The 12,462-nt window shown below is 45.2% G+C and overlaps 1 protein-coding gene across 2 annotated transcripts in view; it reads left to right on the top strand.

The window, feature by feature from the left end:
• Hpr1 (THO complex 1-like protein Hpr1) overlaps window positions 1-12,462 on the top strand; it is a 30,598-nt gene that overhangs the window by 10,108 nt on the left and 8,028 nt on the right. For both annotated transcript variants that reach the window (XM_077690610.1, XM_077690609.1), the window contains exons 9-14: window positions 2,402-2,513; window positions 3,681-3,818; window positions 3,916-4,016; window positions 8,074-8,140; window positions 9,547-9,597; window positions 10,221-10,318. In XM_077690610.1, coding sequence (XP_077546736.1) covers window positions 2,402-2,513; window positions 3,681-3,818; window positions 3,916-4,016; window positions 8,074-8,140; window positions 9,547-9,597; window positions 10,221-10,318 — 567 coding nt within the window. The remainder of the gene's footprint in view (window positions 1-2,401; window positions 2,514-3,680; window positions 3,819-3,915; window positions 4,017-8,073; window positions 8,141-9,546; window positions 9,598-10,220; window positions 10,319-12,462) is intronic.

Genomic DNA, 12,462 nt, shown 5'->3' with positions numbered 1-12,462 from the left:
ATTCCCTACTTTTAGCATTTCTTTCCCGCAGGTTTCCTAAGAATTTCCTGCAAATTTCCCTCCACCTTAATTTTGCAGCTTAAAGATCTTTACGTGTATTCGTAATTGGCAAGCATGCATTTTGTACCAAAATGCATGCTTGCTTCACATGCTAAACCTCTAAGTTAAAACTGCCCATATGAAAAAGGACAAACATTGTTGAGTAAGAGACATAATTTTAGCTGAGCTCAGGAACTGCTGCCAGTATCTCTTTTTGGCAGCACCCTAAACCCAAAATACATTTTTGTATATTGTGCAGGAATTCACGCGAACAGGCTTTAGCCCTTCAGCTGACGCCGCTTCACGCTTTACTAGCTGTTTTTAATGGAATATTCTTTCCTCTATGCGTTTTGGGAACTAGATTGGAGATGATCTTGGATGCTTGTGGCTTGCCTTAACATGACTGCGGATATTTGAACATCAATCCGACAAAATGTTGAGGGAATTTTTTAAAAGAAAACAAAAGTAATAAAAGATGCGAGGTCTGGTTTACTGATATTATTTTTCTTTGTACTCAATGACTCCTAAAATTCCCTGAATCCATTAAAGGTTCCCTTTTTCCCTTTTGGCCAAAATGACAGCCGGAAATTCCTTGATAAAGGGAAAATTCCCCGCGAGGAACATCACTGTGTTGAAGATGCATGGTGGTGGTCCGCTGTAACTTCTCTTTGTAACACCGATGCATGAAAAGTGAAGCGATGGAGTTGTCATCTCTATTTATGTGAGTGGTTTGAACAATCAGCATCTCCTCACAGCTGGTCTATTATCTGAAGCTGCTGTCTCTAATTGGCTCCTGCTGAAAATGTACAAATAGCATGCTGCCATTTTTAAATTAAGATGATTATGATAATGCCCGGCAGCCACTGAATTTAACTTGGTCCTGCATGGGGGTCATAACGGACATCTGTGAGTCATTTTAAAGCGAGAGCTTTGTTAGTAGGATCGATGGCGTCCCACTAACTAACTAATGCGTTTCCTCATAGAACGGTTGGTCGACCGAAAAGCTGTGATTAGATCTCTGTACACATGGCGCAAACGTGAAACCTGGCTTCCATTCTGTCAAAACGGTTACTTGAAAATTGCGAAAAAGGAAAGGTTCTAGGTAAGACAACACACGCATCGACGATGATGAAGGAGTACAATAGTATGTCTTTGTCTCATAAACCACGTATCGGTGTCCATTTAGATTGTTCGCAGATGCGTTTACTCAGTGCGTGAAAAATCGTTGCATGGGTTCGTTCTTCGTTTCCGATTTGGTCTTTGAAGGTTTGACAATTGACTGGACGCACTTTCAGCGACCGTTTGACGCACGTTCAGCTTTCGCGCCTCTCTCAACTTTCTTTGGGAAGGGATGTTAAAGTTTTTAACTGCTGTCTCTTGGAAGAAAGGTGCACTTTATGTGCTGGTGTGCACATTTTTTCGCACATCACGGTTCTGCTGTTCTGTGCAAAATGTTGGGCTTGATTTCATGCTGTCGTAGCTCTTTTTCAATGCAAGCAGAAAACAAAAGAAATTTTGGCGCTGCGAAGACACCAGTCTCTAACCCACCTCTCTAAGCACGTCTAAGGCAAACTGTTTCTTTGACATCTTTAACCCTAAACATATTTTTAAAATATTGTTATTCCATTCGTGACCTACTGCTGATGATAGGGACATCATTTTCTTGTTTTGAGGGCTCTGTGGTTTAAGAGACTTTAACTTCACTGCTACCAAAAATCACTAGGACCCGCCGCGGTGGCTTGGTGGCTAAGGCGTTGTGCTGCTGAGCACGAGGACGCGGGTTTGATTCCTGGCCGCGGCGGTCGCTTTTCTGATAGAGACGAAAAGCAGAAACACCCGTGTGTACAAGATTTTGGCGCATGTTAAATATCACCAGGTGGCCAAAATTAATCCGGAGACCTCCACTACGGTGCGCCTCATCGCCTGCATTGCATCGGCGTGTTAAACCCTACAATCAAATCAAAAATCAGTAGCGGGGAAGGGGGACAATTGTGCTTGTACAAAGGTTATGGAAGTGGGTGCCAGGATCATTCAATTCTCTTTATTCCACGCAGATATTTTCAATTTCATGCCACGGCTTCTCCTGTCCCTTTTTTTTATTATTATCAAGTTCCTTATCAAGTTCCTCCTGACCAAGTTCCCACCACCCATTAAGTCCCACCACCTTATCAAGTTCCTCGAAAGAGCTGATTTCACGACTTTGTTGATGAAGAAATTTGGCAGCCATTGCTGTGCGAGCAGACCGCGGTAATACTCTGAGAACTTGTAGCGGGCCCCTTTCAAGTTTTATAGGAGGCTTTAGGAGTTGTCTTGAAGAGAATTGTGGTTTTGAAGATGGTTTCTCGCGCATTTGTTGTTGCAGCAATGCAGTTCCCGTGGACTACAACCTGTACCGCAAGTTCTGGTCCCTGCAGGAGTCCTTTCGGCAGCCAACCCTCTGCTACAGCAAGGTCCACTGGCGACAGTTCACTACGGCAAGTATCTCCTTCTGTTGCTGCTTTTTATTAGTTTTTGTTAGTGTTCGGGTTGTTTTTTGCATGGAAGCGATGCTAGGCTAGAGCGGCCAAAAAGCATTGCGCTGGAAATGTGCTGCCTAACTCCTCCCCCTCTTCCATGTCCCCTTCACAATGATGTTTCCACCATAATAATCGATTTTTTTTTCCGCGTCCCGTGAATTTCGTTGTAGTTGGATTCAGTCGTACTAGGTTGATGACAGTTAAATCATAATACGGCAAAATTCAATTTTTCAAATTTTATAAATCAACAAACTAACTTAAATTCCCCCGCGGCTTCCCATAGGCTCGTTGCTTTATGGATTTTACGAATTTTTCGGTTTGACAAAAAAATTTGCGGTGCCTGGAGATCTCATGAAATTAAGAGGGAGAGAAATAATTGTTAAAGGAGTACTGACACGAAATTTCAAAGCTGAGATAACTATCTAAAACGCTTCCTTTTTATCAGGAGATATCTCCCAGCAAGTTTCAACAGCAGCCGTTCAGCGAAACACATTTAAAATCTATTTTAATCGTCGCCCGCACGAGAAAGGCCAGAGCGGGTCGACGTGACATCGTCTGCTACGTGCCCCAAACTGTCGACGTCAGGGCTCCCGTGACGAAGCCGACGCGCTGCTCGGGGGTGTGTGCACGTCATGGTTTTGGGACTGACGTCATGCTGCCCGGGCCTGTGGGGACGGCGAAGACCTCGGCCGGTCTGGGCGCGCGCGTGCGCGCTTCCAGAGAGGCAGCGATACGGCAAGAATGGTGACGCCATGTGATACATGCTGTCATGGCGGCCGCTCGGCGTTTTTCAGTCGAAACCGAAACTGGCACGAATAAACGACGCCGTAAATGAATGTTTACGCTGCGCTCGACCATCTAATCTGTCATTCTATGACTAGTGGGCTGGTAGGCACGCATAGCAGCGAAAAAAAGTAACATAAAAATTTCGTGTCAGTACTCCTTTAAGCCCTGAATGAAGTGGTAGGTATCCACTCTTTCCTCTCTTCTCATTACTTATTTGTTTTTTTTAACTTTCCTTCCTTACCTTGCATTGTGTCCGTATGCAGCAGGGGGGACAGCGTTTATACCCTTGGCAGCAGTTTTGTGTTCAGCGGTTCGTTGTGTTTTGCATCCACTGCGCAGTACTCGCAAGATGTGCTGTCGGTGTTTGGCAGCTTCAAGCTGGACGACGTCAACACGGCAAAGTGGGCGCTGCCGCAGAGCTCCACCAGCGAGTCGGGCAAGCCCATGTATTTCGCCAAGTACCTCACCAGCCAGAAGGTGGGTGCGAGCGAGCGTGGTGTGTGGCTTTGGCTCGTTGGAGCCCCCAAACTTGACTTGGCTTGACTTGAGAGGATCCGGTTGTGTTGCGTTTCAGCTGTTGGAGCTGGAGCTGAGTGACAGCAACTTCCGCCGCTACGTCCTGGTGCAGTTCCTGATCCTGTTCCAGTACCTGCAGTCCACGGTCCGCTTCAAGCTGTTGAGTGCCCTGCTCTTCTCCCTCTTTCTAGAGTGCCATTGATGAGCCAAGCTGGTTTTCGAGTGCGGCGTTCAGCTTGTTAGCCCAGGCCTTCCAAAAGCGTATTTTTTAAGGGTGTGCGAATATTCGAAACTTCGAATATTCGATTCGAATTTTTTGGTATTCGATTCGATTCGAACGGCACTTTTATTGTTCGAAATATTTCGAACCACCCAAAAATTAAAAAAAAGCTCAGAATGTGTTTCAGCAGCGAAGTTGCGGAGCATATACACGGCGAACGGCACGTGCTTTCGCAGACTGTATCGGTGTTTATCCGTAGTTATCAGCGCGCGGCAATGTGTACGGGCTTGAGCATGCCAGCCACTAGTGTCTCAAGTGAGCGGCTGTTTTTGGTATCTGGTGGAGTCGTGACGAGCAGGAGGTTGTCACTGCTCCCCGCATATGTCGAGCAGCTAACCTTTCTCCGTGATAACATTTAAGTGAGTGCACACCTCTTAACTCTTTCGCTACCGCAGAAAATTGACCAATTTTTAAGGGTCCAAGAAAACATTTTTTTTCCTGCTAAAAAATTATTTAGGCACTAATTGCAGGAGCACAAAATGCAGATTATTTAACGGCCTTTCCAATAACACCAGTTTTTTAAAGGTTTTCAAATATCATAGTTGCGAAAAAAAATATCAAAATCAAAATTTTTGTCAAGTTGTCGAACAAAATGATAAAAAAGGAGTTGCGTATATCAAACCACCGGTAGTAGAAAAAAATTAGAATATACATTTTGTAGGGAAACATTTCAAAAACACACCTTAAAAAAATGTCGACTTGCGCGGAACAGTTTTTCAGATATAAAAAAAAAATGTTAGCACGCACGGTGCTCGTGTCATGCGGTGAAGCCCAACCTCTAATTCAAAATGTGCAATTTCGGGTAGTTCCCTGGAATAAATCTGGCGGTTTGACGTTATCGGAGGCACCAATTTGCCCCCACATAACGTAAAAACATCTTGTCAATGGCTGACTTTGCATTTACAGCGAGCACGATATTTGGGACAAGCACGCGATGCGGAAAAAAACATGCATGAAGTTGAAAACAGAACGCCGTGGCTGATGCTTGTTGTCGTTCACGGTCAGTTATCTCTCAAAACATAAAGCCGAGCTTTATTATCATCTTCTTACTCGCAATTGTAGCCTTGCTCGCAAAAATGAGGTACGATGAGCTAGAATTGTGCCCTGCGATCTTTGGCCGAGTAGCAGTAGCGCGATGAAAAAGATCAGCACAACGAGCCTCCTCTATTCCAGCACCACCTAACATTTTTCAAATGAAACAGTACAAAAACTTATCAGAGACTCCGTCCGAATAGACAGTTCAACTAAGCAGCAACATTAGACACCCGGATATACCCTCGCATGGAAACGAAACTAAAAGGCGAACAGCTGGCAGTGTAAGGCCGGTTTGAAGCGCTGTCCTCGGCGGAACAGATATCTGGCGACTGGGTGTGACCTTTTGACTTGCATCTGAAGTTCTTATCGCAGAAATCGGGATAGGGTGGGGGGAAATCAGGAGCGCCGTGCTTTGTTCGAGGATCAGTCGCGGACGCTTCAGGCGCCATGGCAGGTAGCCTTGAAGTTGGGTAACTGCGTAGTAGCGCTAAATATGAATTTCGCGATGTAGAAACGAAACCGAAACTGTTGTAAACTGTTTGCGAATGGTCCTGGAGTAAGTAGAACTACCACAGTACTTAGAACAACTTGCGCAAAGGCAATAAAACTGCCTAAAATCATAAAGTAGCTTTGCAACCAGGCACTGCTTGACATTTTCAGCCGATTTCTGGGATTATTACTGTCAGAGCGCGAACCTGACGATTGAAAATCGTTTGCTAGTTCCCCATTCACGCCCTGATAGCAAAAAACAAGCGCTGGTGCAGAGTAATTACGAGTTGCACGCATTCTTCGTTGGTAGCCGTGACGCGCGATGACCACGCCCCTTTTCCACACCCAGGTGATTCAAAAGCATGACAAAAATCACGTTTCCGTTGCAAAAATGAAAACAAAACTGATTTTGAAAGGCTATTTTCTGGTCTAACTCCGAACAGCTTTACTTGTTCGAGAAACGCCTGGAACGCTATGAAAAGGCGCTCCCAAAAGTATCGATCAAATTGATCGATTTTGATAGGCGCGGTAGCGAAAGAGTTAACCTGTTGAGTGCAGTAGTATTGTGTAATTCCTAATTTTACTTTATGTGATTTGTTGTGCAGTAAAGTTGCAGTGTTTGTGTCTCTAGATGGTGAAAACTTTAATTTTACAAGAAACAATAAGTATTCGTATTCGAAAAATATTCGAAAAATATTCGATTCGCTTCGAACTTGTTTTTATTATTCAAATTCGCTTCGAAATCAAAAAATTGATATTCGCACACCCCTAGTATTTTTGCTTCGTGTGAGTGCAGATTAGCTACTGAGAATGGTTCGGCCTTGCACCATCTGCCTCAAAGTGAACGGTTGAATTGACAGCCCCCGCTCGCAACACTGTGGTTGGGTGTGTTGTGAAAACACTCGTGCGAAGATGTATTCCAGAAGTCTTGAGCAATTGGGATTCCTCTCTGCAGTCCCTCGTGTCAGGTTGTTGTAGTTTCTATTTGTTGTGTATCATTTTCATACGTGCCAGTGCTTATCACTGCTTGTAGGACAACTGAGGAGGCTTGCTATTAATTAAGGGTCATTGGAAAGAATCGAACTGATGGAGGCGAAAAGTGAAAACGTCCATCTATTGAGATTTTGGCACGCATTAAGGATCTCCAGGTGGTCAAAATTAATCTGGAGCCCTCCACAACCATGTCTAGCTTCGGCGCATTAAGCTTCCGAAATTCAAGAAAAAAAAAATTTTGTGGAAAATTTGAACTGAGCTTAATAGTCTCTCACTCCATAATGCTGAACGTGTCCATCTTTGTGGGGTCACCAAAAACCACAAAGTAACACTTAAAGGGGGGCCATGCAGACAAAATACAAGTTTGTTTTATCCGGAAGATGTTGTGTTTTGTAGTGCCCCCAGTGCCTGTCCGACAGCAAACAGTGCCGTATTCACTGAGAAATTAATCAATTTAGGGTAAAATTTTTATTCTCCCGCCAAATCGTGTGTTTTCGTGACATCAGCAGTGAAGTCACAAGTGCGCGTATTCGAACAAACTTCCACTCTGTCATTCAGCTCTGCAGCCTTGCTTGCTGTCAGCCCTCTCACATGCTGCTACCGTACTTAGCTGGGGACCGTTGTTCGCTGATGCTTTGTTTTTGACTGTATTTGCTCCTGGCTTGTTTTTGTTATGGTAGAAAGTAATCGTTTTGTGAAACATGGGGTATGCTCGACAAACAGGCTCACGTAAGACAACGTCACTTACGCCAATCGGCCAGTGTCGTGTAAGACAACTCAAAAGCGTCGGACTGCGGGGCAGCTAAAGCAAGCATAGTGTGCCAGTACCAACAGCAGTGCGCACCGGTACTTCTATGTTGATGTGTGTTTTGGTAACTTTCATTGTTTACTGCACCATTCTTACTGCTGTAAAATGAAAATGCATTACATTTAAGTGCAAATAGCTCATTCGACAAGCCTATACGCCGTGCCTAATTTGCATTTGCTTTTGCCGGTCTCAGCCAATCGCACAGCTGGGCACATACGACATCATAGGTTCTGTTGCGGGAAATGGGCTAGTGGGTCGCATAGCCATTCCCTTTTTTTTCCTGATTGTATAGCTTATTCGAGTGAAGTGTGCGTCAAAAGGGGTGTCTGTATGATTATAATGAGGCCGTCTTTTGAATGAACCAAACTTCTGTTTTTCTGCATTGCCCCTTCAAAGGTTGATCAGTGCTTTGGAAGGAACACTTTTTCAAACGTACCGCGTGAGCTGATGTTGCCAAAAAATGGGCTATCGCTAGAAATGTACCCCCTCCACTCTTGGGTGTGCAAGCCTTCAAAGGGGTGAAAAAGTAATCTGTGCCTCACAAGATGGGGTGTGTCTGCTGCTTTGACCTTTGCCACTGGCGTCTCTCCCCTGTCTATGCCTGTTATCAGGGACTCCCATGTCCTGACGGAGGAACAGACCACCTGGGTGAAAAACATCCAGGCTCAGGTGTATAAGGTGAGTGGTTCCAATGGGCTCTCTTTATTGCATCGTTGCACAGTTTTTGAAGATGATAGTCTTTCTTGGGCTACTTAAATGCAGACATTTTGGTCTGTCTGTATGACTGTCTGTCTGTCTGTCTGTCTGTGACTCGGTTCAGCCACCCAGCCAAAGTGAAGTAAATTCTGTGCAATAGACTTGTATACCCACAGCCAAATCTAGACGTCGAAGTCCGGTGTCAATGTTCACAGTTGTCAACATTGTTGAACAAGAACAAGACATTACGCAAATATGAGGCTGAAAACCAAAACATAAATGATATTTGCGGTGTTCCTTCATTAAAAAATTTTCGGATGCTTGGTTTTGCAATACCAAGTAAAATACTACATCAACTGCAGAAAACCGTCGCCTGCTGTTGCTTGCGCTACGTGGTGGCATTTAAAAGCATCAAACGGCAACAGCAACGAAAGCTTCCACTAGATCGGTTCCGCTTCGAATGCCCGTGGAGTAGTGCCACGTTGTTCTATAAATGTTGTAGTAGGGTGCCTCGATTCACGCGCATCTCCGCCGTACGGCAGCGTTGGCATTGAGGCACCCGAATTGGAGCAGTGGAACACGGTAAATTTAAACTGACTTGAGCAAACCTATAACTGACTTGAGCAAACCTATAGTGTATTTATCTTGGGAGGAACGATACGGGAGAGGAACAGCATGAGAGGTGAGTGGAAATAGAAGGGAGGCATTTATTTGGCAGGGGTGCCAGTCGACTATCGTCTTTCGTCGGCATCTGCAACGAAAGGAGAAGATACGCGGCCATTTTTTTAATCCATTGCGTCGTCACACTTGTTGCGGGGGGTAATGAGGTTGACATCACAGCTGTGTGTAGGCTATGATGTCGGCATGTGCATTGAATGGCGTTATTAAACGAGGAGTTGACCAACTTGGTTTGCCTGGTTACAGTGAAAACTAGATTTGATGGACTGACCTGTGGTTGCTAGCGTGTTGATTTGAGTGGCTCATTGTCTACAGTATAATCAGAGAGGATTATTGCTGGGTGAAACATTTCTGCTGTATCTCGATCTATGAGCGCTGGGGAACATATCCGCCAGCTAATTTTTTTAATGCTGTTATGACTATATGTGGCATAATATGCTGGACGTTATCCATTGACGTTTGTAGAAGCATTGTGTAGTGAAGCTTCTTGGAGTAATAAAAATAACTGCGTGTTTTTTTGTTGCTTTGCTTCTTTTTTCTTCTGCAGCATTTATTTTTTTTGTTGTTCTGATCATGTGCTAGTACAAATTGAGGATTGCAGTCGTATGTCCTTAGCACCACTGGCAGTGAATGCTTGCAAGCTTACCTGCTAAGGGCTACAGTGTGTAATAACTCCCATCTTTTCCTGCTCCATGCGAATGGTGAAATAGCTGCTGGAAGAGACGCCACCCGATGGAGCTGGTTTTGCATCACGAATCAAGGTAACTATTATACTTCGCCACATTGTGCATAAAGACTGATTGTACTCACAATTAGGGCTGCTTTGTGGTTAAACTTTGCAAAAGGACCAGTAGGAGGAGGCAGAGATTCTGGATGGGTATACCCTAAAAGATGAACAAAGACAATAACAAACATGACAAGTTGAACACAAACTGCACCTAAGTAGGCTAGGTGGTTAGGGAAAACGAAGATGGGAGTCCTACACCTGGAGGCATTCCCTATACTATTGTAACAGAGGTACACAAGCACACCAATCACTCTACTCTGGCTGTGTGCAGTCAAAACGAAAAGAAATGTCAGCGGCTCTTGCTGCCCCCTTTTTCTCGTTGAAACTTTGAGGGTTCTGTTGGACTCTCATTTTTGAGTTCTTGTGAGGTGTTGTAGAACAAAGCTTGAAGGGGATTGTTTGAGACAGGCACAGTACCTGTGGCAATGCCATTGCAGAGGGAAGTCTAGAGGATGCAGTTTAGGAGGCATTTGGGCACCATTTCTTCAGTGTATTTGCAAAATGCTTCATAAAATGGCGGATGCACCAGATGTAGTCTCACGTACCGTGCGTAGTCGTTCCCATTTTTGTGACCCGCTTTTCCCTCCCATGTTGCAGCATATTCTCCAGCGGGAAGAATCGTGGAATGCGTGGAAGAACGAGGGCTGTCCCGACTTCAAGGAGGCCAAGCCCGTGGTGCCGTCTCCGGAGATGAGGTGCGTGGCACTGCAAAGCGCTTCAGGGCTGCCACCTCTCGCCTCTTCTGTTCTTTTTTTTTTAACTCCTTAAAAATTGGCCAAAATGTTAGTTCTCTGCCCTTCAGGTCACTCTCAGCTGTGACTTTTCTCATAGAGTGAATCAAATGCATGCCTGGCTGTTCAAGCAATAGTTTGTTTGCGCATGCATACGTCAGTAGTTCTGTCATTGTGGGTATCGCTGCTAACCATGCTTCATGAATCGTTCCCTTTTTTTGCGGCGAGCACCAGGCTGTGCAAGACTATCTTCTACTGTGCTGAAAGTGGAGCGTTCGTTTGTTTTCTCCGGTATCAGGCCACTCCTAGCTGTCTCGTTTGATGTAGAAATGTCATAACCGGTTTGTCACTTACCTACACCTTTCTGGTTTGGTTGTCAAAATTGTCGATCTGATTGGATGTTTTTGAAAAACTCCGCTCCAAGATAAGTGCTTGCAGACCAAATGCCGTGGCATTTGTGTCACAACTGCATAAGCCTCGTGATAAGGGGCTGTGGCCACGTGACTGCAGTCGCATGGTCACACTAAACAACACCGAGACTAAATGCTAAGCCTAAATGCTAAATGCTTAGCATGCTAAGACAGGCAAGGCTTTGACGATGCACTTCACCTACCAGTTGTTCACATTTGTGTGTGCGGGGATACAGCCACCACCTCTCGTCACAATCGAACTCTCGCCCATTGGTCTGAAAGTGAAATAAACATTGATTTTTTTTTTTTTGTAGCAGTCGCGCTCCAAATATTTGTTTTTTTGTCACATGGATGCGCGTTTTAGTGGTGAAGAACACCTTGCACCTTCTGCTGCAGTGGCGTAGCCTCGATGTTACTTACGTGTGGCGCAGAATCTAGCCTTCTCCTTTCAGTCAGAAATGTAGTGCGGGCAGTAGTAGAGCATGTATTGTGTCATCATCATGATCATCATCTATGGCAGAAGGCTTTGCTTGTGCACATGTTGAAAGGAGGTCCTCTGCAACCAACTCGCAACCGTGTTTATTATAATGCCAGCCTCTATTCTGTCTGCAGTCCTTGAGAGCTCTTACAAAGTTCTTGTCAACAAGCTCAGGCATTGCTTCGACGACATTTATTTGTATATTCATAGAGGATAGTACCGCCTGATCAAGGCGTATCACTCTGTTCCTCCCCTGAGCAAATAAAGGAGGCTTCATCTCGTAGGATTCTAGACCCTTGAATTGTCCAGCTCATTCTTGCATTTGAGCGGGCTGAAACAAAGCTTAAAGGGACCCTGCAAGACTCTTTGAGCGGTGCAAGTAAACCTGCCCAACGTTTAGATTACACTACCAGGAATACCTAAGCCAAATATTACACGTGCATATGAAGCGGTGAACGCGCAAATCGCTGTGAAAGACGTGGAAAAACCAACCGCGCGCTCTTCAATTTTCCTCATGCACCCGTGGCATGGCTGAAATGACGTCATTGCGACCACGGCTGTCTCTTGGCTGTCGCTGGTCAACTTCGCGGCTTATTTCTCGCATTTCCTGTGACGATACGCTCTCGTCAGCGCTGTGTGCGAACCTCTTCTATGCCTACACCTGTAGGCACAGTTTTGCTGTTTCTTTTGTGCTTTGAGTGCGCACGGAGTTTGAGTGACGAACTCAATGCTACCTTTTCAATGAGACTGCTCGACAACAAACATTTATTGCTTCAAAAATGCCCTACCAGCCTAAGCAGGCGCTTGCGAGCAGGCATCCATTCCTGCTTTTTTGCAGCACCAGACCGGAAATAGACCCCTCCACGTTGCGGAGAAAAGGAGAAAACTCCCCGACCTGTGATATATTGAAGGCCACCGAAGAGAATGCCGCGAGCCGCCCCCCTTTCTGGAAGAGAGCCCGCAGCTTTTGTCGCATTGTCCGCAGTCAAGTTGAGAGAGAGCAATTACGCGCGATTTGTCAATGCCCGTAGTTTCGGTGATAGTGAACGGATTTTTGTAATTCTTGCGGGAGGAGATTCTTGGGGCAATAGACTTTACCCCAAAATACATTCCGAGCAGTCGATGGTAAGTGCTGCAGGGCCCCTTTAAACAAACCACTCACAGCAAAAGGGGCCTGAACAAAAATTTCCAAATGACGGGAACTAAGAATTCCAGCACCC

Source organism: Haemaphysalis longicornis, unplaced genomic scaffold, assembly GCF_048455015.1.
Source record: "Haemaphysalis longicornis isolate Haplotype H1 unplaced genomic scaffold, Haemaphysalis longicornis Haplotype H1 scaffold_10, whole genome shotgun sequence".
Lineage (NCBI taxonomy): Eukaryota > Metazoa > Arthropoda > Arachnida > Ixodida > Ixodidae > Haemaphysalis > Haemaphysalis longicornis.
Note: the sequence above shows the minus strand (reverse complement) of the source record. Positions and strands in the feature narration are given on the sequence as shown.